Source organism: Orcinus orca, chromosome 13, assembly GCF_937001465.1.
Source record: "Orcinus orca chromosome 13, mOrcOrc1.1, whole genome shotgun sequence".
In the NCBI taxonomy this organism is placed as follows: domain Eukaryota; kingdom Metazoa; phylum Chordata; class Mammalia; order Artiodactyla; family Delphinidae; genus Orcinus; species Orcinus orca.
This window is the reverse complement of record NC_064571.1, coordinates 73,338,246-73,363,354: the sequence shown is the minus strand read 5'-3', so window position 1 is coordinate 73,363,354 and position 25,109 is coordinate 73,338,246. Positions and strand designations below refer to the sequence as shown.

The 25,109-nt window shown below is 41.2% G+C and overlaps 2 protein-coding genes across 8 annotated transcripts in view; one reads left to right on the top strand and one right to left on the bottom strand.

The window, feature by feature from the left end:
* ATAD2B (ATPase family AAA domain containing 2B) overlaps positions 1–1,259 on the bottom strand; it is a 169,841-nt gene extending 168,582 nt beyond the window's left edge. Inside the window, exon 1 of the mRNA XM_049696353.1 lies at positions 1,111–1,259. The gene's annotated coding sequence lies outside the window, so the exon portion shown is untranslated. The remainder of the gene's footprint in view (positions 1–1,110) is intronic.
* Positions 886–25,109, top strand: part of UBXN2A (UBX domain protein 2A) — a 40,580-nt gene continuing 16,356 nt past the window's right edge. Inside the window, exons 1-4 of one of the 7 annotated variants that reach the window (XM_033425038.2) lie at positions 886–998; positions 1,124–1,210; positions 17,812–17,866; positions 22,956–23,094. In XM_033425038.2, the coding sequence (XP_033280929.1) occupies positions 980–998; positions 1,124–1,210; positions 17,812–17,866; positions 22,956–23,094 (300 nt within the window). In that variant the 5' untranslated portion in view covers positions 886–979. Of the gene's footprint in view, positions 1,211–1,445; positions 1,635–1,733; positions 1,833–17,811; positions 17,867–22,955; positions 23,095–25,109 lie in introns of those variants that run through there. The other 6 variants (XM_049696369.1, XM_033425041.2, XR_004482442.2 and 3 more) reach the window with 6 other exon arrangements.

The window sequence follows — 25,109 nt, the reverse complement described above, 5'->3', positions numbered from 1 at the left end:
GGGGTGGGATAGGGAGGCTGGAAGGGAGGCAATATGGGGACATGTGTATGCATATGGCTGATTTCCTTTGTTGTGCAACAGAAACTAACACAGTATTGTGAAGCAAGTATATTCCAAGATTTATTTTTTAAAAAAAAGGAAAAAAGGAAGAAAAAGATAGGGAGAGAGATAGAAAGGGAGAGAGAGAGATAGAGACAGAAAGAAATAGGAAGGAAGGGAGGGAGGGAGGAACAAAGGAACAAAGGATGCACCTTTCACTGAACTGCCTAACCCAGTAGAATATTCCTGCTGTAACAAATGTCCCTTAGTTTACAATAATAAATGTTTTGTCCAAGTATTTATGTAAAAAAAAACTGTCACGTAAAAACAAATATGAAATAGAGATTATATTTGAAAGGATTATTGGGGGGAGGGGGAAGACTACTGAAATAAGGCTGGAGGACAATTACAATGGGGAGAATGTTCAATTGTCAAAAAAAAAAAATCCTGGATTTAGATAAAGAGAGACTTTATTGGAAAGGTTTATTCCAAGAAGAGGAAAAGGAACTACTGCAATGGGGTTTGGGGGATGAGGCAACAACCATCGCTACAGGGCAAGGCTATGACCGTGAAGTCTGCAACTGTCTCCAAGGTCAGACAGAAAATGGCCCTTCTTGTATAGGGAGGAGAGAACAAAGGCTACAAAGAACTGGGTGTGGGGCACAGTGGAATGGGTGGGTGGAGGTGGCAGTGATCGCGTGGCAGATCAGAGTGGTTTACATGGAGGTCAGCCTATTTTTCAGGAGTGATGGTGAAGGAGGGCTTGTACGCTGGATCAGGATGAGGGTGGGTCAAAGTTTAGGAGCCTGGAGGAAGGAGAGAAGCTTAAGTTTGGTCAAAACAAGGTAGCTGGTATTTTGTCCAGATTGGTCAGTGAGAACAATAAGTAAAGCTAATCATTTATGAGGCAAAAAAAAAAAAAAGGGCATTTGGAGGGTCTATGTCTGACCTTGTCATAGGTAAACAAGGGGGCATCCCTGAGTCTTATCTAAACCACGTGGGGAAGGGTGGTTTCTTCCTTGCTGTCAGCCCTTTCAGGGTCATGAAAGGATGGGAGAATTTTTTTTTAACCTTCGCTTTCCAGAATCACAGGTCTCAGGTGAAGTTCAACATGGTCAGAATGCAGGTAAATCTCTCCACGGATTCAATCAGCGGCTGACGACGTACGGAGGTAAGTTGATGCTGGGTTCTCAGGTAGGTAGCTCTCTGCATTTCCCGCGTCGGGTGAAGAGGCAAGGAGCAGCAGCGCCCACGGGAAGAAAGCGGCGGCCGCCATTCGCGCGGGTAACGCTGCGGCCCGAAGCGGCCGGCGCCGCCAGCCCCGCCCCCGCGCGCCCCCGCGCGGCCCCCGCGGCCCCGCGCGCGCTCTCGGGTCTGCGCAGAGCCGGCCTCGGCGCGTCCTCGGCGCCGGGCGGCAGTGACCGAGGGAGGCGCGCAGGGTCGCAGGGGCGCGGCAGCCGAGCTTGAGAGGGTCTGGGGACAGTAGTGCTCCCAGTGTGAGGGGCGGCGGCGGCGCCCGCGGTCCCTGAGCGAATTGAGGACGAGGCCGCGAGGCGACGGCGCGGCGGGGCCCCCTCCAGCGGCCGCGCCCGGAGGTGAGTTTCCTGGGGCCGCGCCGCGCTCCTGGGCCGGCCGCCGGGGGTGGGCGGGCGTTTCCCGGGCGGGGCGGTGGCGGTCATTGGGTCGGGCCGAGTCGCCGCACCCGGTCTTTGTCTCGGTTTCGGTGCTCGCGTCTGTGACCCCGAAAGGGCACAGTCGCGCGACGGCCGGGGCGGGACTCCTGGTCAGCGCAGGTGAGGCGCGGCTTTCCCGAGCGGCGGACTCCGGGAAAGCGCCACGGTGGTTTTCTCTCTCTGCGAGCGCTCGGAAACTTCGAGTTCTCTATTCTCAAAATGCAGAAGTGCAGTACAGAAATCCAGAGCATGTCTGTTTGGGGTGGACATTTCTTCGGTAACTTCATTAGCTGCCTCCCGCAGCTCACTTTTGTAGGCTAGATGGTCTCTGTTTTTATATTTAATTTCTTTTTTTCTGTGTCCGATTTTTATTTGCAGTTTGTTACTTGTTAGCAATGACGAACGTTAGTGTGGCATCCAGCGTTGCTTCCTTCGTACTTATTCGAGATCACAGAAAATAAAGACAGGTGGGACTTCCCTGGCGGTCCAGTGGTTAAGATTCCGCGCTTCCCTTTCAGGGGCGCGGGTTCCTCCTCTAGTCGGGGGAACTAACATCCCGCATGCTGAAAGGCGACCAAAAAAATAAATTTAAAAGAAGTAATAGTAGGGCTTCCCTGGTGGCGCAGTGGTTGAGAGTCCGCCTGCCGATGCAGGGGACACGGGTTCGTGCCCCGGTCCTGGAAGATCCCACATGCCGCGGAGCGGCTGGGCCCGTGAGCCGTGGCCGCTGAGCCTGCGCGTCCGGAGCCTGTGCTCCGCAACGGGAGAGGCCACAACAGTGAGAGGCCCGCGTACCGCAAAAAAAAAAAAAAAAAAAAGTAATAATAAAGATAGGAAATTGACAGTCTGTGTTTATGTCAATGTGGAATTGTAAAGTGTGACAGATTGTATAAGCCACGTGAAAACCAGCTTCACTTCGTAGTCATAGCTCAAGTGTGTTTTTGGACTGTTGATAAGGTTTTTAATTATATTGATACTTTAGTTTTAATGGGAAACTTTAAAAGTTGATGTGTCTTATGTGTAAATATGCTGAAAGTCATATTGATTTTAAAAGCAGTTAAATCCACTGAATGTTGAGCACGTATGTGTAACACTGAAGTTAGAGCGAGGCACTGATGGAATCCAAAAATGAATAAGAATTATGTGCAGGATGGCGGGAGTGATTAAGCACACAAACAGTGATGCAAGGCAAAAACTACAACGCGTTGAGCACTGACTCTTAGCCCTGCGTGTGGTAAATACTTTACATGCATACTTTAATTACTTAATATTTAATGTTAATTACCTAGTTTATCATCCGAGTGTTTTTAGTACCTGTTGTGTGCTGAGTACTAACGATATGATGGTGACCATTATAGGTTTTTGCCTTTAAAGACTTTACATTGTCATTGGAGGACACAAGTAACCACACAAGTGAATGCCAGTCTACTTAGAAGCTAAAAAGGAAGAATGTAGGGTGTTGTGAGCGTATAATTGGGGTACATATCCCAGCTGAAGAAATCAGTTAAAGTTTCCCTAGGAAAAGTAATCTTTGCACTCAAGATATTACGGGTAAGTAGGAATTAGATGAAGGTGACTCCCAAATGAGGGAAGAAAGGTCCAGGTAAAGGAAATCCGTTCCACAGAGGCTTGGGAAGGTTTTGGGAACTGAAGGTCAGAGCAGTTGGAAAGAGTGTGGAAAGCGAAAGGGGGCTGTGGTTAGGGCCCCAGAGATGATGTGGGGCCTTTTAAACAATGTTAAGGATTTAGGACCAGCTTTTTCTTTTCTTTCTTTAAACTTTTATAGGGAAGTTTTCAAACCACTCAAATGTAGTGAGAGGACATTGCAGTGAACTCCCCTGTCATGTTATCCAAAGGATTTAGACTTTATTTGAAGAGTAGTGGAAGGTCCCTGAAAGATTTTAAGCAAGGAAGTCACACAGTCAAATTTGTATCTTAATCAAAGAGGTCACCCTGACTCCTGTGTAGACACTGAATTGAATGGGGACAAGAATGGATGTGGGGAAACCACCCAGAGATGGTCGCTGGGACTAGGTTTGTGGCTGTGATGGTGGGGGAAATTCTAATGTAACAGGGAAGAGCCAAATTGGACTCCATGTTGGATCCGTTTCTGTAACCTTTGCTTTCTGCTGCTTTTGTTCACTAAAAGGATAGTGTGTATACATAACGCCCTGCCTGGGGGAACCCTGACCCTCTGCCCGAAGGTTAAACCAAAGTGACTTTGTTCAGGGAAACATCTGGACCCTGTTCCACCTGTGGATGGCCACAAGAAAGAAGAAATTAACACATCCTCTCCTCCAGGCTGGCCATTCCAGGGGATATTTGCAAAACTTATGGCCTTTTTACTTTACTTCCTCATCTCCTCCCCCTCTCTGTGCTATAAAAGAAACTGGCATCCACACCCCTGGAAGATGGTTTTTCAGAGACACTTATCTGCCACCTTCTTGGTCTTCCGGCTTTCCGAATAAAGTCGTATTCCTTGCCTCAGCACCTCGTCTCCGATTTTGGCCAGTTGTGTGGCAAGCAGAGCGAGCTTGGACTCAGTAACACCAAGAGTACATAACTGATCTCTCCTTGCTGTGTTAGCAATTCTATATTCATGCCTTTTGGAGGAATTATGGAAGGTTTTCTTGAGATTGTATTTGAGATGGGTTTTGCAAGGTAAATAATATTTCAGTATGGAGCCCATTCTGAAATGCGAACATCTTGGTGTCAAGAGGATGGCTGACTCAGCAACCTTAACAGTTTCTGCAGAAATTTCACCTTCTAGGATTTTCTCATTTAAATTACTTTTGTCACTATCACTTTGGTCTTTGGGAGCATATAACTCCCTTATTAACAATTTTTTCTAGAAGACAACAAAAATGTATTTTCTTCATTACTGCAATTACAGCTAAGATAAGCTGAAACTTCCCAAAAGATTTCATTTTTTTGTTGTATACATAATAGTTAATAAACTAGAATTCACAAAATATACAAATAAACTGTCTTTTAAAGTGTTTGATCTGATGCTCCCATAGTTTGCTCTTGGAAGCCTAATCCTATTCCATAGAAGATGTAACTGAAAGGTGATCCAATGGTTTCTTTAAAGAGAAACTTCAGCTTCTACATAGCAGGCCTAGTGGCATAATATCTTGATGTAAATCCATAATCTTAAAGAAAATAGCCCATAGTGTATGTTTATAAAAATAAGTAAAATTTGTAATATGCAAGTTTTTCTTTCAAATTTTAATGTATACATTTAAAAGACTACATTTCTTAGTAGTCTAAATCTATTTTGACTGAATTTTCCTTTCAGTCGATCGATATGTTCCAAAAAGCTCAGTCTACTCTGGTTCCTGACTGATTTTATTACTGCAGTTGTTGGGAGTAAGTGAGATAATATTTGAGAAGGTGTTGAGTAAACTGATGTACAGTACAAATGTAAGATGGTAGTGGTACTGATTAGAAGTAAACTGAAGCAAAATGAAGGAAATTCTGTTCATCTGTCCATTCTGATGCCCAGCCTCATACTGGTAACTAAGATATTTGTCAGATGGCTTCTTTATTCTCTACATACAGTACACAACGACTTAGGTTCATTCGTGTCACATGACTGATGATTGTAGACACTCAATAGATACAAATTTTACATGGTCCATTTCCATATTACTGATTTATGGTAGGAAATACCTAAAATAATGGTGACTTTATGTCCATTATAGAATGAGTTTTTACTTCATAATTCTATGCCAAGGATAAACATTCAGTATGTTTTTCCTTGTTAGTCTGTAAACTCCCTGGTGATAGATACTGTGTCTGTCCTATTGACTCTCCTATCATTAGTTGTAAACCAGTGCTTTATACACAGTGGTGGGAGGTTCAGTAAATATACAAATGTTGTTTAATTAGTGAAATCAAAAGTAAAATTTCATAGCCATGTCAAAATTAAAACTTTTAAAAAATTATTATTAAAAAAAATTTTTTTAGTTCTTTTTTTGAGTTTTTATTTATTTTCCTTAATTTTTTTTTAGCTGCGTCAGGTCTTAGTTGTGGCACACGGGATCTTTGTTGAGGCATGCGGGATCCTTTTCGATACAGCGCAGGTCTGCTCAGGTTTCTCTCTAGTTGCAGCGCACGGGCTTCTCTCCAGTTATGGCATGCAGGTTTTCTCTCTCTGGTTGTGGCGCACAGGCTCCAGGGCATGTGGGCTCTCTCATTGAGATGCACGAGCACAGTAGTGGCACGTGGGCTTAGTTGCCTCGCGGCATGTGGTATCTTAGTTTCCTGACAAGGGATTGAACCCACGTCCCCTGCATTGGAAGGCAGATTCTTTACCACTGGACCACCAGGGAAGTCCCCAAATTAAAACTTTTGAGACTTAAGTCTGAAGGTGTTTTCTTACCATAAGTCCTTGTAACAGAGGTTATGATTGTGGGCTGGGAAAAGAGAAGGGAGCATAACATTATTGTATTTCTTTTGTTCTCAAAACAACCTTCTTAGGAGGATAATTATTTCCAAGTTACAAGTTAGGCAACTAGGACTTAGAGAAGTTAAATAACAACACTTAAGCTCAAAAATGATGTAGCCACAAAAACAAACAAACAAACAAACAAAATGATGTAGCCAGTATTCCAGTACAGGATACTTTGAATCCAGGGTCTGTTCTTCATTCTTTTGCTGTCATGAAACAAAAACAATTATCAGTAGCTTATAGCTACAAAATGATGAAAAACATTAGTAATTTGCTAGAGAACAATAACCTATTAACAGGAAACATAGTGAGATACTCTAAGGATGGCTAGTCCTTGTTTTGCACTTGCTAAGCACTACGGAAGAAACAGGAAATGTGTAAGTTGTGATACCTGTCTTCAAGGATCTTGGATCTAGTAGAGCTAAAAGAAACAATAGTAAATAATATCAGACAATATGATTTAAATGCCAGAAATCTAAATGCTTTAGGAGAGGATTACTAATAAGGGTTTACTATTTCACCTTTACGGTAGAAGTAGATCTTGAGCTGGGACTTGAAGGATAATTTAGATTTGAATGCCTGGAAGTGAGGCTGGAGATAGATGGGCTCCAGGCTAGGCGTTTACAACTGGCCTCCTGTTCACACCTCCTGGGGTGAGAAGAAGATGGGCTCCAAGCTGGATATTCATTACCAGCCCCCTGTTTACACTTCCTGAAGCAAGAGACAAACGGGCTCCAGGACTACATATTTATGACCGGACTCCTGTCTATATTTCAAGATCTGCACCTCGTTATAAAAACCAGCAACAGGAATAGGGTAAATAACCAGACATTGGGCATTTTTATGGCAGGGACAGAGTGGGACTAAACCCTATTAAAGGATCAAGAGGTCATACACTTCCCATCCTTGGGACAAGGGAGACATTACGCATGTGCAAAAGCCTTCATGGGGTCAAAAAGGCAGGGGATGCCAGACCATAGTAAGTCCTGCTATCTCCTCCCAGAGGCCTTCTTGGTGGGCTCCACCTTAACTTAGGGGTGCGTGCGCATCCAGGGGAGGGTCCAGAAGCAAATTAGGCATGGGCTCAAAACACTAGTATTGGTCAAAAGAAGACAAAGACCTGGAAGACTGCCCCCTTATAAAGGATTTAAACTTCCCGAGGGTGCGACTCTTCTCTGAGTTTGCGCATCCATGCGTCTTTCCGCATGTACTTTGTTTTTCCAATAAACTTCTTGCTTTTCTCTTTACCTTTTGCCTCCTTGCCTGAATTCTTTCCTGACAAGGCAGGTAGGAAACAGGGACCCAGGCCCTAGCTGCTGGCCCCTGTGGTCCAGTGGTTAGGTCTCCCTGTCCCGGAACTAAGATCTTGCTTCCTGCTACTGCTTGCTGCAAGCTGCCGCTTACTGCTGCCTGTGTCCAAAATCAGAAGGGTGGTTACAGTGTGAACAAAGAAGTGGAGTGAACATGTTATGTTTATGAGACAGTCAGGATCATATCTAAACTAAAGGATTATTTTAGAGTAGTTGGAAGTAATGTTGGAAAACTGTCAACTGAAAAGCAAACAGCACCACCAGAATGTAATGTCCACAGGGGCTGGGATCTGTTTTATTCAGTATGTATCCCAAGCACCACCTAGAATCATGCCTGGTATATAGTAGGAGCTGAATAAATATACATTATATATATATATATATATTTTTTTTTTTTTTTTTTTTTTTTTTTTTGCGGTACGCGGGCCTCTCACTGTTGTGGCCTCTCCCGTTGCGGGCACAGGCTCCGGACACGCAGGCTCAGCGGCCATGGCCCACGGGCCTAGCCGCTCTGCGGCATGCAGGATCCTCCCGGACCGGGGCACGAACCCACGTCCCCTGCATTGGCAGATGGACTCCCAACCACTGCGCCACCAGGGAAGCCCCTATTTTTTATTTTTATTTTTTTGGCCGCACCGTGCGGCTTGTGGGATCTTAGTTCCCTGACCAGGGATTGAACCTGGGCCCGCGTCAGTGAAAGTGCCGAGTCCTAACCACTGGACTGCCAGGGAATTCCCAAAAAGGAAGTAATTCTTAAGTGAAGCAATTAAATAGTTTTAGAAATATGAGATTTGAAGGACAAGGTCTTAGGAGAAAACCATGAAATTCTGGCTTTCTGAATATACTTTCAGTTGGTTTTCTGGTTTTTAAATTTTTAAAAAATCAAAACAATACATAGTTTAAAAGGCAAGTATGTAGTGTCAGAAGACTTAAAACTAAAAGTGCTCCCACTCCGTTTCCCTAAAGACAACTGCTTTGAACTCATAGCTGTTTCTTATGTAATTTACAGCCGTATTTCTGACCAGTATGTGTTTTGAGTTATTAATTTTGAACATTGCGTTTTGTATTGCTGTTAGGATAGATAACTGTTTTAGCTCGATTATGCTGTTAGCTACAAATTGGCATTTTCCATTGGCACTTGCCATCTACCTCTACAAGGACTAAATCATGTGCTGCTGCAGCTGCTGATTTTCAACACCCCCTGAAAGGAGTTCAGGGTAGAGACCAGAAATGAGGCACTCTGTGCTCCAGGAAAAACTGGCAGAACAGGTCTTCAGATATATCGTTAGATATTTTCAGGAGCTGATTTTATGAGCCCAATTCTTGTTATCTCCTAATATCTAGAAATACACTAAAATCCTTCATGGTGACATCTAATCTTCGTGACTAGCAGAAACCTTCCGCAAAAAAGTCTGTGCTGGATTGCATATACTCCCCCTTCACCAAAATCACATATATACTGACATTCCCCCCCACCTCTTTGGAGCAGTTTCTCAGAGCTACCTGGGATGCTGTCTCCTGGGCTGCAGTCCTTATTTTGCCCCAAATAAAACTTAAAGCTCTCGGGCTTCCCTGGTGGCTCAGTGGTTGTGAGTCCGCCTGCCGATGTAGGGGACGCGGGTTCCTGCCCCGGTCCGGGAGGATCCCACATGCCGCGGAGCGGCTGGGCCCGTGAGCCATGGCCGCTGAGCCTGCGCGTCCGGAACCTGTGCTCTTCAACGTGAGAGGCCCGTGTACCGCAAAAAAAAAAAAAAAAGACAAACTCTCACATTGTGCATTTTTTTAAGTCGACAATGCTTATCCCCTTTTCCTTTTCACATTCTTTTAATGGCTTTAGCTAAGTTTTTTCCATACCAGAAACAAATATATACACTATTTTTTTTCCCTTTGGACCTCAGATTTATCCTTGGCCCAGAGATGACATAATTATATTTATCTAATAAATGTAATAAGCACTTGCAAACTCAAAAGGACATTGACAGTGCTGTATCTTATATTTAACAATCAGCTTTAATGGTTGCATTTTTAAAGCATACAGTTTATCTAATTGTGTAACCCATTTAAGATGTTATACATTTTTGATATTTAAAAAAATATCTCCCCCCTTCTCTGATTTATTATTGATACTTTGTAAATCTAAAGCTTAATCCAGTGCCTTACATTTAATAAATATTGAGTAAAATTCTTTGGATGAAATAATAGTCTGTTTTCTTTCTCCCTTTGCGGAGCACAGGCTCCGGACGGGCAGGCTCAGCGGCCATGGCTCACGGGCCCAGCCGCTCCGCGGCATGTGGGATTTTCCCGGACCGGGGCACGAACCCATGTCCCCTGCATCGGCAGGCGGACTGTCAACCGCTGCACCACCAGGGAAGCCCTGTTTTCATTTTTTAAGTCTAGGGAATAATTTTGAAGAGCAGTACAGGAAGGATTAAGAAGTCTTTAGAAATACAAAATACCCACTTGAGACAATAAAGACATCCAATTTGCCTTGATTGTTGGATGCCATCTTCTCGGATGTGGCTCTAGTAAATCCTACCCAAAAGCTAGCTGAAAGGCTAAAAGGCAGCCTGTGAAGTTCTTGTTGGGGGTGCTGCTGAAGGTGCCCTCCCCCACCTTATGTTGGGTACTGACTCCTCTGCCTCATTGCATTTCCTCATTTTTCCTTCCTTTCAGTTTCTCCTTGTCTTTGAGAATTGCTCACAATTTTGTTACAAAAAGGCTAAGAAATAAATTCACTAACAGTTTATGTTCAATTCGTAATGAAGACAATAGAAGGATTTAAAACAGTTTTCAATTATATTTTCCAGAGCAGACTCTACTGTCCTACTTTCATTCCTAGCAAAACAGATGCTAAGTGGGAATTAGTGCTCCAGCCAAATTGGCTGTGGTTATGAGCCCAGTTCCATTAGCAGCAGGAAACTGGAATGGAAGTCAGGACCTAAGATCATTCAGACTGATGTTGTCTGGTGAAAGGCTGCTGCTGGATCCTCAGTTACCCAGATTAAATCCACCTCCAGATACTTTGGAGACTTTTAAGTGGGAGCAGTATGCTACTACTTCTAGTGCCCATTTTCTGTTTCTCATTGCTTTGAAATGGATCTGGTGGATCTTCAGTGGCTATTACTGAGCAGGTCTGCCCTCTTTAAATATGCTTAATACTTACATTTTTTAATACTTATATTTTTAAATAGAGGTATTTGCTTTTTTATATACATATTCTCCAGAGAGAATTTAAGAAACATATTTGATATAGTCTGTTTGAGAGTTGAAATATTTTTAATGCTTTCTGGAGATGTCTAGCTTGATTATATCTTCTTTTTGGTAAAGTGTTTTTCTTTATTTTTCTTTTATTTTGGCCGCACCGCACGGCATATGGGATTTTAATTCCCTGATCAGGGATCGAACCTGCTCCCCCTGCATTGGAAGTGTGGAGTCATAACCACTGGACTGCCAGGGAAGTCCAAAAGTGTTTTTCTTTAGTTTTAAATCTGTAGAGTAGACTCTGGGACCTTGATTATCATAAACAGTCTATCATGACCTAATAGTAACATTCTCTTAACTGTTTGTTTTAAGCACATATAAAAAGTAATTGTAATCTTGTTTGGGTGACTTAAAAGTCTAGTTACAAATTATAACTATATAGGTTTACTAAAGCATTGTACTTTTCTCTCTATAATCAGTTTGGTTGTGTTTTCCTTTAATAACCAGACATTCCAGGTTACACAGAACAGATCTGATTTTTCCTACCTTGAATGTTGACAAGTGATAACTTTAATTGTGCAATAGGCAGCTTATAGCTATTGTCTGTGTTTGACTTAACATTGCACATCCGTGTGCTGCTAAAATTTCTCTCTGTGCCCACATTGCCTTCAAGCTGTGAGTCAACCAGATGTCTTATAAAGCTCTTTGGTTGTCTTAAAACAGATGTATCTTTATCCTAAACATGATCAATCTATTTCTCATGTTCATCACTTTAAATATGAGTTCATAGTACTTTTCCCCACTTCACATTACTGATAGAGCAAAAGTACTGCCTTTTAAGAAGCTAATGAAATGACATTGTACAACTCTACATGTATATATTTTTAAGATAGTTCTTTTATCCCAATTTTTATTATGAAAATTTCAAACATATATAAAAATGTGGAGAATAGTAAACTCCCATGTATACTCATTACCCAGCTTCACTAATTATCAAGTCATAGCCATTTTGGTTTCAATTATACTCCCTCCACTTCTCACTCCACTTGATTATTTTGCAGCAAATTCTAGTTATTGGATTTCATCTAGATATTTCAGTATGTAGCTAAAACAAATACTTTATTTATTTATTTTTGACCTCACCACACAGCATTCAGGATCTTAGTTCCCTGACCAGGGATCGAACCCATGCCTCCTGCAGTGGAAGCACGGAGTCTTAACCACTTGACTGCCAGGGAAGTCCCTAAAACAAGTACTTTAAAAAGCTACAGGGGACTTGCCTGGTGGGTCAGTGGTTAAGAATTCACCTGCTAATGCAGGGGACATGGGTTCGAGCCCTGGTCCGGGAAGAACCCACATGCCGCGGAGCAACTAAGCCCGTGCGCCACAACTGTTGAGCCTGCACTCTAGAGCCTGCGAGCCACAACTACTGAGCCCACATGCCACAACTACTGAAGCCCGTGCATGCCTAGAGCTCGTGCTCCGCAACAAGAGAAGCTACCGCAATGAGAAGCCCACACACCGCAACGAAGAGGAGCCCCTGCTCACTGCAACTAGAGAAAGCTCGTGCGCAGCAAAGAAGACCCAACGCAGGCAAAAATAAAAATATATACAAAAAAATAAATTTATTAAAAAGCTACAATCCCATTGTCACACCTTTAAAATTAACAATTACTCCACATATCATCAAATATCCATCCAGTGTTCAAATGTTCCTGATTCATAGCTTTTTTCCATTTAGTTTCTTTAAATAATAACATAAATATGGTCCATATGTTGTAATTAATTGATATATCTCTTAAATATTTAAAAAGATTATTTCTACTTCTTTTTTCTCCCTGGTAATATATATATTGAAAATGGATCATTTCTCCTGAAGAATTTCCCGAGTTCTGGATTTTGTTGATTGTGTCCCTGTGATGTCATCTGATCATGTTCCTCTGTGCCCTATATTTCCTGTAATCTGATGTTTAGACCTAGAGGCTTGAATGGATTCAGTTTCATTTTTAGAAAGAAGGCTTCACACGTGGTGGTTTGAGCTTTCACACTGAGGCATATATTTATGTCTGTTTTCTTTGTGTGATGTTAGCAGCCATTGATATCATTGCCTAGGTCTGTTTGCATTAGGGGTTGCAAATTGGAGATACTCTAATTCTATAAACCTTCATTTAGCTGCATTCATTTATAAAGGAAACTTCTTTTATTAACTCTTTGATTACTCTGAGTTAGTTCATACAGGAAAGGCAGGGTGAATACTTGATTCTTTCCCTTATTTGCCAGTTTTCAAAATAAGTTGGTACCCTACTGTTCTGGAAAGATGACCAGTGAATGAGTTTCTGTGTTTTAATGAGTATCAATATGAACTTGTACTTGATGTGTTTCAATTCATGTAGCTGTTTTTCAGTCCCATCTTTCACCAATGGTAGCCTTTTCAAACTGACTTCTGAATCCTTTCTTTCATTTTGTTTTGTTTTTTCTGGCTGTGCCTCGCGGCCTGGGAGATCCTAGTTCCCTGACCAGGGATCGAACCCAGGCCCCCGCAGTGAAAGCATCGAGTCCTAACCTGTGGACTGCCAGGGAATTCCCAACTTCTGATTCCTTTTGACATTAATCCAAGATGTCAATACAAGGCATAAAGTGCATATTTCTTGCCCCAGACCTGGAGACAGCCATTTCTCTAAGAAACTGATTCCTTTTGGTGGGAAATAGTATCTGGAGACCACAAATCTGGGCGGTAGGTGTGCTGTGCTCATTGTTGTCTGATTGCTTATTGCTTTTTGGCCTTTTCAGTGGACAGAGCTACTATGTATTTTCTTAAGAGAAATGATGATGTTCATAATGATGTTTCTGATTTAAAATATAGAATTACAGGATTTTTGCTTGGCTTCTTTGATTTTTATATTTCTATCTCTTTACTCTTACTCTGAAAAAAAATCTTGGTTTTTAGGGACAGATCATAATTACTTCTTTGCTTTATCTCAGCGTCTCTCAACTTCAACACTGTTAACATTTTGGGCAATACTTTCTTGTGGGGGCTGTCTTGTGCATTGTAGGATTTTCAGCAGCATCCCTAACCTCATCTACTAGATACCAGTAGCACCCTCCACCTCAGTTGTTGTGACAGCCCAAAAATGCCTCCGGCCATTGCCAGATATCTTCTTAGGGGCACTATTGCCTCCTGGTTGAGACCCACTGCTTTATCTTTATACCATACTTTTCATATAAACAATACTAATATATTATTGCTAATAATATGACTACTAGAAACTTCATTTTTCCTCTTTGGGTTCATCCCACTAGGATATATGGTAAAATTACCATGTTTTAAATTTACGTGAAATAATTCCTCTCTGTCAGTTCAGTTAATTCGTTTCATTTTTACTTTCAGTTTTTAGGGATTGCTTTTTTAAAGTTTAACTTTGTTTTATAAGTACATAAAATATTTACATGGGTCCAAAGTTGATCTAAAAAACAAGATACATTCAGAGAAATCCAGCTTCTGCCCTTACTCCCTTCACCCAGTGCACTCTCTCCCACTTTATAAGTAACCTTATTATTTATTTTTTGGTTTACTTTTTCATTTTTTCCTAATGTAAACAAATATACATATATTCATGTTCACCTCTTTCTTAGATAAACAGTACCATATCATACATATTTTTCTCCATTTTGCTTTTTTCACTTAACAGCACATCCCACTGTGTGGATTTACCATAGTTTATTCAAGAAGTCCCTATTAGGGGCTTCCCTGGTGGCGCAGTGGTTGGGAGTCTGCCTGCCGATGAAGGGGACGCAGGTTCGTGCCCTGGTCCAGGAGGATCCCGCATGCCGCGGAGCGGCTGGGCCCGTTGGCCGTGGCCGCTGGGCCTGCGCGTCCAGAGCCTGTGCTCCGCGGCGGGGGAGGCCGCGGCAGTGAGAGGCCTGCGTACTGCAAAAAAAAAAAAAAAAAAAAAAAAAGAAGTCCTGTTAATGGACAAGTTGAGGCTTTTTACAGGTTTTGCTGTTACAATCAATGCTGTAAATAATACTACAGTGAATAGTGTAGTGTATTCACCTTTTTATACTTTTGCTAAAGTATCATTGGGATGGATTTTTAGATAATGGGATTTCTAGGTATACATGTCAAAGAAGAAACAGAGCTGGACAGCAGTTAAATCAGTGAAACCAGATTATGTTCAGGAACTATTGTGATAGGGGAAAAGAGACCTCAGTGTGGAACTGGACTCGATTCTGCATATAACATGGACAGGGGCTTCTCTGGTGGTGCAGTGGTTAAGAATCCACCTGCTGGGCTTCCCTGGTGGCGCAGTGGTTGAGAGTCCGCCTGCCGATGCAGGGGACACGGGTTCGTGCCCCGGTCCGGGAGGATCCCACATGCTGCAGAACAGCTAGGCCTGTGAGCCACGGCCACTGAGCCTGCGCGTCCGGAGCCTGTGCTCCGCAACGGGAGAGGCCACAACAGTGAGAGGCCCCCCTACCACAAAAAAAAAAAAAAAGTTTGCCTTTTTTTTAAAGTTTTTTTTATTGTGGTAAAATACATACATATATAACATAAAATTTGCCATCTTAACCAATTTTAAGTGTACAATTCAGCAGCATTAATAATATTCACAGTGGTGTGTAACCATTACCACTGTCCATTTCCAAGACTTCTTCATGGTCCCAAACAGAAACTCTGTGCCCGTTATGCAGTAATTCCACATTCCTCTCTTCTCCCAGTCCCTAAAAACCTCTATTTTACTTCTCTATCTCTATGAATTTGCTTTGTATGAAATATGAATGTAACTAGAATCATGCAGTATTTGTCCTTTTGTGTTTGACTTAATTCACTTAATATTTTCAAGGTTTATTCGTGTTGTAGTATGTATCAAAACTTCATTCCTTTTGATGGCTAATTAATATTCCATTATATGTATATACCACATTTTGTTGAGACATTCATCTGTTGATGGACATCTGGATTATTTCCACTTCTTGGCTATTGTGAATAATGCCTCAACCACCAAATCCTTTTCTACAGCAGCTGTACCGTTTTACATTTCCACCAGCAATATTCCGGTGTTCTAATTTCTCCACATCCCTGTCAGCACTTATTATTTTTGTTTTATTAAATAATAGCTATTATGATGTGTATAAAGTGGTATCTCATTGTGACTAGTGATGTTGAGCATCCTGTTCATGTGCTTATTGTCTACTCATATTTCTTCTTTGGAGAAATGTCTGTTCACATCCTTTGCCCAGTTTTGAATTGGTTTGTTTTCCCTGCTGTTTTTAAGTTGTATTTTTCTTGATTCATCATTTGCTTGATAGCTGTAAACCTTTGACTACTTTCCAGAGTTCTAAGTTGGTTCTAATAGTTTCTGCTTGTTTTTCAATGTTTCTGTGGGGACAGGAGCTTGGAGCTGCCTATTCTTTCATTTTGCTGACATCACCCTCAGGTTCAATTTTTAAATTTTAGATCTTGGATATATCTGGAATTTATCTTGGTAATGGTGATTCCATATGACTGTTGAATTTATTTACAAGTCCATCTTTTCCTGATTTTTTTAAGATCTAATAGTATGGACTCCTCATGGGTTTCTGTTTTATTCAGTGAGTTATAATCCATTAGTATCATTATTTACTTTGATGTTCCATTTCCCAGACTTGTCCAGTGGGAACCCCTTCAGGTGGCTTCAGTGTCCTTTTGATATGTCTTCATCATTCACTGAGCACCGTCTTACTTTCTGGTGCAAGATATTTCGGGCTCATTTGTTCTTTCTCTGTCCCAGCCCTGGAATCAGCCTTTTCTCTAAGGAGCCATGATTCCTTTTCTTGGAAAATTATATTTAGAAGCCAAGATGTAGGCTTTTGGTATGCTTATTGCTTCTAGTCTGTCATTGCTTTCAGGACCTCTCAAAGGGCAGATGGCTTGGACTCTTTTAAACATCCATTTGTTTCCTTATTTCTTATATTATTTTTGTTGTAAGGGCAAGAGTATTGCAGAAAGTTTGGGAAAGAGAGAAAATAATCCAGTTTTTTACCCCCCCAAAAATAACTTTTCACCCTTGCTTCTCTCCATTTTTAAAAAAATTGATTAATTTATTTTTGGCTGCATTGGGTCTTTGTTGCTGTGCGTGGGCTTCTCATTGAGGTTGCTCCTCTTGTTGTGGAGGAGCTCTGTTTTATTCCCGTTTTGCCCCTAGGTTCTTCTGACCATTTTTTGGTCTTTTTTTTTTTCTGTTTTTTTTTAGATTCCATATATATGTGTTAGCATACGGTATTTGTTTGTCTCTTTCTGACTTACTTCACTCTGTGTGACAGACTCTGCAGACCTACTAGAGAATGGACTTGAGGATATGGGGAGGAGGAAGGGTAAGCTGGGACAAAGTGAGAGAGTGGCATGGACATATATACACTACGAAACGTAAAACAGATAGCTAGTGGGAAGCAGCTGCATAGCACAGGGAGATCAGCTCGGTGCTTTGTGACCACCTAGAGGGGTGGGATAGGGAGGGTGGGAGGGAGGGAGATGCAAGAGGGAAGAGATATGGGGACATATGTATATGTATAACTGATACTCTTAGTTATAAAGCAGAAACTAACATACCATTGTAAAGCAATTATACTCTAATAAAGATGTTTTAAAGAAATTTTGACAAAAATCATCTACATTGGAAAAAAAGAATGAGTTTATATTGATTTGATATTTTGTTACTATTGGAGATTGAGTGAAATGTTTACATTCACTTTTGTTTGTTATTAAACCAAAGCATACATTATTTTTCATCATAAATTTTTTTTGGCCGCGAGCACTTGCAGGATCTTAGTTTCCCAACCAGTGATTGAACATGGGCCCTTGGTAGTAAAAGCACAGAGTCCTAACCACTAGACCGCCCCGGAATTGCCCTCATCATAACTTTTATGAAATCTTTCTTTTGTCAGATTATCCGAACCCAAAATTTACTTTTTATTGCTTTACTTTAAGTGAAAGTGACAGCTTTTAGTTAGATCACTTGTTCTTAAGACCCCTTTAGTGCTACTTTAGGAGTACATAATAACTTAATGGTAAAGAATCTTACTGCATACGCTGGAATGAATTTATTTAAAATACTGTATTAAGAACTTTACCTTATTTTTCTTTTTACTTTTACAGTAAGGCAAAAGAGAATGAAAGAAGTAGATAATCTTGAAAGTATAAAGGAAGAATGGTGAGTTAATTTATGCATTTTCTTTGTTATTAATGCCTTTGTTACCGTCTTTCTCTGTTTTTACATTTCACTGACTTAGTTTTCATTATGATTGTCTGTTAAATACCTAATAGTAATGTACTTTAAAGTTTTTTTTCCATAGCTGCATTAAATGGATTTTAGTCAAGTTATAAATCTTTTTGTGATTAATTTTTTTAAGTATTAAATTTCTCTCTGCCCACATATTCTTTCTGTTATTTAAGAGGAAAATTAAAGTAACTATTTATTACTTCATTAGCCTCTTGTGTTATACTATCTTGAAGTCATAGTGGAAATATAAGGGCTTTGGAATCAGATAAACCTAGGTTTGAATCCCATCTCTGTCTTAACATTACTTCTCTGGCATTTGAGCAACTTAGGTAGATTCTTTGAGCTTCAGTATCTCATCTAAAAAGGAGGTTGGGCTTCCCTGGTGGCCCAGTGGTTGAGAGTCTGCCTGCCAATGCAGGGGACACGGGTTCGTGCCCCGGTCTGGGAAGATCCCACATGCCGTGGAGCGGCTGGGCCCGTGAGCCATGGCCGCTGAACCTGCGCATCCGGAGCCTGTGCTCCGTGGCAGGAGAGGCCACAATGGTGAGAGGCTTGCGTACTGCAAAAAAAAATAAAATAAAATAAGAAATAAAAAGGAGGAGGTGTACATAGGTACCTGAAAGGTTTTTATAAGAATTAGATAGCCAATTTAAAGCACTGAGCATCGTATTAGCATATAGCAGGCACCCAATAAATGGTAGATGCAAAGTCTGTCGTTCTTATTAATACAAAATTCTTTATTCTCACTTCTCTGAAGTGGAATATTTATTTTTGTATTATGTTCTTTGTTTTAAATACTTGAAAAGGTAAATATCTTTCATTCATAGTCCATTTAAGGAGACAGGTAAGTATTTACAAATACTTTGTGAACACTTTCTATACCGAACAAATATTATTTATTATTTTTTCAGTAGAGTACTTACTGTTTTATATAAATATCTGATACTAACTATATAATTGTGAGGTTATGTCAGGAGCCCCTAAGACTGCCTCCAGATGTGATGATTTGCTTAGAGGATTCACAGGATTCAGCCAATAGTCATACTAATGACTAAGCTTTATTGCAATGAAAAGATACTTTGCAAGAGGGTGAAGTCCAGGGGAAACCAGGCATAAGCTTCTAAGAGTCCTTGCCCAGTGGAGCCACCAGGACACACACTTAATTCCTCCAGTAATAAGTTATATAGCACGTGTGAGATGTTGTCTACCAGGGAAGTTCATTGGAAATGAGCCTAGGGTTTATACTGGGGACTAGGCACATATTAAAATTCCATACTCTCATGAGAAAAGTAAGAAGGATAGCAACAGTTAGGCCTGCTATGTTAACTCTTTTCTACAGAGAAATAAGTTGAATGGCTTGCTTATTTACTTATTTATTTTTGCCGCACCTTGTGGCTTGCAGAACTTCCCCAACCAGGGATCCAACCTGTACCCCCTGCAGTGGAAGCACGGAGTTTTAACCACTGGGCCACCACAGAAGCCCCAGTTGAATGACTAATTTTTAAAAAATTTTTTGTTTATTAATTTTTGGCTGTGTTGTGTCTTCATTGCTGCGCGTGGGCTTTCTCTAGTTGCAGTGAGCGGGGGCTACTCGTTGTTGCGGTGTGCAGGCTTCTCATTGCGGTGGCTTCTCTTGTTGCAGAGCACGGGCTCTACATGTGTGGGCTTCAGTAGTCGTGGCTCACAGGCTCTAGAGCGCAGGCTCAGTAGTTGTGGCGCCCGGGCTTAGTTGCTCCACAGCATATGAGATCTTCCCAGACCAGGGCTCAAACCCGTGTCTTCTGCATTGGCAGGCAGATTCTTAACCACTGAGCCACCAGGGAAGCCTTGAATGACTGATTTTAAAGAGTAAGATTAACTTAGGACTTCTAACAGTTTTGTGGAGATGTAATTCACATACCATATAACTCATCCATTTAAAGTATACAATTCAGGGACTTCCCTGGTGGCACAGTGGTTAAGAATCCGCCTGCCAATGCAAGGGGACAGGGGTTTGATCCCTGGTCCGGGAAGATCCCACGTGCCGCAGAACACCTAAGCCCGTGTGCCACAACTACTGAGCCTGCACTCTAGTGCCCTTGAGCCACAACTACTGAGCCCACGTGCTGCAACTACTGAAGCCTGCACGCCTGGAGCCTGTGCTCTGCAACAAGAGAAGCCACCGCAAGGAGAAGCCTGCGCACTGCAACGCAGAGTAGCCCCCGCTTGCAGCAACGAAGATGCAATGCAGCCAAAAAAAAAAAAGTATACAATTAAGTGGGTTTTAGTACATTCATAGAGTTGTGAAACCATTACCACAGTCAGTTTTATAACATTTACATCACCCAGAGAGAAACCCCATACCTATTAGCAGTCATACCCCATTCTCCTGTGTCTTACGCCTGACAACCAATGATACACTCTCTGTCTCTATAGATTTGTCTCTATAGATTTGCTTATTCTGAGCATTTCATATATGTGGAATCATAGAATATGGGGTCTTTTGTGACTGGCTTCTTTCATTTAGCATAATGTTTTCAAGCTTTATAATGTTATAATATGTATCAATACTTTGAATTTAAATAATTAGTAAGGGGCTTCCCTGGTAGTGCAGGGGTTAAGAATTTGCCTGCCAGTGCAGGGGACACAGGTTCAAGCCCTGGTCGGGGAAAATCCCACATGCCACAGAGCAGCTAAGCCTGTGCACCACAACTACTGAGCCTGCGCTCTAGAGCCTGTGAGCCACAGCTACTGAGCCCAAGCGCCACAGCTACTGAAGCCCACACGCCTAGAGCTTGTGCTCCGCAACAAGAGAAGCCACCACAGTGAGAAGCCTGTGCACCGCAACAAAGAGTAGCACCCACTCGCTGCAACTAGAGAACACCTGCATGCAACAACGAAGACCCAGTGCAGCCAAAAATAAAATAAATAAAATTTAAAAATAATAATAGGGGATTCCCTGGTGGCACAGTGGTTAAGAATCTGCCTGCCAATGCAGGGGACACGGGTTCGAGTCCTGGTCCAGGAAGATCCCACATGCCGAGGAGCAACTAAGTCCGTGCACCACAACTACTGAGTCTGTGCTCTACAGCCCGCGAGCCACAGCTACCGAGCCCGCGTGCCGCAGCCACTGAAGCCCACGCGCCTAGAGCCCATGCTCTGCAGCAAGAGAAGCCACTGCAATGAGAAGCCTGTGCACCACAACGGAGAGTAGCCCCCACTCACCACAACTAGAGAAAGCCCGTGCTCAGCAACGAAGACCCAACGCAGCCAAAAATAAATAATAAATAAATAAATAAATTGAAAAAGAGTAGGGGCATTAGAAGCCTGAGTTCAGTTTCCAGCTCTGCCTACCAATAGCTTTGTCATCTTTGGCAAATTGCTTAAGCTTTTTCTTTACCTAGTAAATGAGGATAAAAACCATATGTGCTAGGGAGGGTGGGAGGGAGGGAGACGCAAGAGGGAAGAGATATGGGAACATATGTATATGTATAACTGATTCACTTTGTTATAAAGCAGAAACTAACACACCATTGTAAAGCAATTATACTCCAATAAAGATGTTAAAAAAACACAAACAAACCAATACGTGCCTTTTAGGTCACTGTGAAGATTGAAAGAGTAAACACATTGAAAGCGCTTAGAAAAGTTCCTAACATGTATTAATAAATGCTTAATAAATATTAGCTATTAAGAGAGGCTTTATAATGTATCATGGCTAGGAGCATAGACTTGGAAGACAGATTAACAGGGTTTGAATTCTGTTTCTGCCACTTACTAGCTGTGTAATCTCTAACATGTAACTTAACCTCTTTGTGACTCATTTTCCTTATCTATAAAATGTGGATAAAAATATCTGCCTTGCAGATCCTGGCACAGTGTAAGCACTATAAAAGTGTTGATTCTTATCTGAGAAATCTGAGAAATTATCTCTCAGTACATTTATGAATTTTCTATGTGACTTTAGAAAAGATCAACCAGAAACCATCCTTTTATCAAACAAACTCTTAGGTAATATTTCTTATATGACAAAATATAAGCACACATACACATACAAAAACAGTAGATGGGGTGGGCAAAATGGAGGAAGGTGGTCAAAAGGTACAAACTTCCAGTTATAAAATAAATAAGTCATGGGATATAATGTACATCATGGAGACTTTAGTTAATAACACTGTACTGCACATCTGAAAGTTGCCAAGAGAGTAAATCTTGAAAGTTCTTATCACAAGGAAAAAATTCTGTAACTATGCATGGTGATGGATGTTAACAATTAACTAGACATTGTGGTGATTATTTTTCAGTACATACAAGCATTGAATTATTATATTGTATATCTGAAACTAAAATAATGTTGTATGTCAGTTGTACCTCAATTTAAAAAGAAAGAAAGGAAAAAAAAAAACCAGTAGAGTATTAAACCACTACAGATGAAAGTCTTGAGTGGGAAATTTCATTCTGAAGTGTGCAAAGGAGCAAAACTATGATTATGACTGTTCCTCACACCTTACTACCTTTAGTTTCAAGAGTGCTTTGTGTTACCAAAAAGTACATAGTAACCCCCTTTAAAGCCATTTTGAGAGCTTTACAAAGAACATGTTGTTTTTTTACTCTGGACCAGTGGTTTTCAACCTGGTGCAGTTTTGCCCATCCCACCCCCAGAGGCCATCTGGCGTTGTCTAAAGATGTTTTTTATTATTATAACACTGGGGGGTTGGGGATGTCCATGCTACTGGCATCTAGTGGTTAACGGCCACAGGTGCTGCTAAACTTCCTACAGTGTACAGGACAGCCTGCCCAACAAAGAATTAACCCTCCCCAAATATCAATGGACTGAAGTTGAGAAAACCCTGCTCTGGACCGCAAGTGTTAATGACTTGCCGAGGCCACTTATCTACTGTGTTAATTCAGAAGAGAGTCTCAACTGCAGGCGTGGAGGTAGCGTGTCAGCTCTAGATCCTTTAACTAGAACAATTTGTGTAAATTTTTAGAGAATTAGTGGTTAATAGTGCTTATTTTTCTTTTTTGTGTGTGTGTATAGGGTTTGTGAAACAGGATCTGACCACCAACCTCTTAGTGATAATCAACAAACAAATTGTGAATATTTTGTTGACAGCCTTTTTGAGGAAGCTCAGAAGGTTGGTGCCAAATGTTTGTCTCCCACTGAACAAAAGAAACAGGTAAGTGTCCATAAATTTTTTCTTTCCCAGTGCTTCTCAAAATATGGCCCTTTAGAGGTCAAAACTGTTTTCATAATAATAGTAAGATATTATTTTTTTCACTGTGTTGAGTTTGCACTGATACTGCAAAAGCGATGGTAGGCAAAACTGGCACCTTAGGAGGAATTGAGGTAGTGACACTACTCTGTACACTGTATTCTTTCCTTGAACTTGCAGGGGGAAAAAACACTCGTTTCAATTAAAGATTTCCTTGATGAAGCAGTAAAATTTACACATTTCATTAAATCCCAACTCTTTAATACACATCTTACAAATATTCTATGTGATAAAATATGAAGTGTATGTAAAACATTTCTACAGTATACAGAAGTATCTTAAGGAAAAGTACCATTGCTTGAGATACAAGCTGAACAGTCTGCTTTTTCATGGTGTACTGTTTTTACATGAAAGTGATTTACAGACAACTAGTGATTCAGTCTTGGATATTCTGCAGACATTTTCTCAAAATGTATGAAGTAAGTCTGACACTTCAAGGGAAACAACTTACAGTATTTGTTGCAAATGATAAGATATGATTTTATCAACTTTTTTACATGAAAGTAAGAATTTTGATAATCTGCCATCATGCACTTGACAGCTTCCCAAAACTTAAAAGATATTTCTGATAGGATTATTGTCATATTAATAAATGTACCTTTAAGTTTCAGATTCCATGTTCAGATTCTCAACTAAATTTTTTTTTTGAATAAATTTATTTATTTTTTATTTATTTTTGGTTGCGTTGGGTCTTCGTTGTTGCACGTGGGCTTTCTCTAGTTGCGGCGAGCGAGGGCTACTCTTCGTTGCAGTGTGCATACTTCTCATTGCGATGGCTTCTCTTGTTGCGGAGCACAGGCTCTAGGCGCGCAGTCTTCAGTAGTTGTGGCACATGGGCTCAGTAGCTGTGGCTTGCAGGCTCTAGAGTGCAGGCTCTGTAGTTGTGGCACACGGGCTTAGTTTCTCCGCGGCATGTGGGATCTTCCCAGACCAGGGATCGAACCTGTGTCCCCTGCATTGGCAGGCGAATTCTTAACCACTGTGCTACCAGGGAAGTCCCTCAACTTTTTTTTTTTTTTAAATTGAAGTACAGTTGATTTAAAATGTTGTGTTAGGAAATTCCCTGGCTGTCCAGTAGTTAGGACTCTGAACTTTCCCTGCTGAGGGCACAGGTTCAGTCCCTCACTGGGGAGCTAAGATCCCACAAGCCACGCAGCGTGGCCAAAAAAAGAAAAAAGTTGTGTTAGTTTCAGATGTACAGTAAAGTGATTCAGTTTTTTTTATATATATATAATATATATAATGTACATAAAATATATATATGATATATATAATATAAAATATGTGTAATATATATTCTTTTTCATTATAGGTTATTACGAGTTAGTGAATATAAGTTCCCTGTGCTATGCAGGAGGCCCTTGTTGTTTATCTGTTTTATATGTAGTAGTGTTTATCTGTTAATCCCAAACTCCTAATTTATTCCTCACCCCACCTTTCCCCTTCAGTAGCCATAAGTTTGTTTTCTATATCTATGAGTCTGTTTCTGTTTTGTAAATATATTCACTTGTATCAGTTTTTTAGATTCTACATATGTGTTACCGTGTGATGTTTTCAACTAACTTTTTTTTTTTTTTTTTTTTGCAATACGCGGGCCTCTCACTGTTGTGGCCTCTCCCGTTGCGGAGCACAGGCTCCAGACGCGCAGGCGCAGTGGCCATGGCTCACGGGCCTAGCCGCTCCGCGGCATGTGGGATCTTCCCAGACCGGGGCACGAACCTGTGTCCCCTGCATCGGCAGGCGGACGCTCAACCACTGCGCCACCAGGGAAGCCCTCAACTAACTTTTGAGATACTACTACTTACTACATTTTGATGTAGTATCTTGGAAAAGCTATTAAAATACTTTTTGCAACTATGTATCTGTTTGAGGCTTGATTTTTTTTTTTTTAATGTACTTCAATCAAAATGCCATATCAC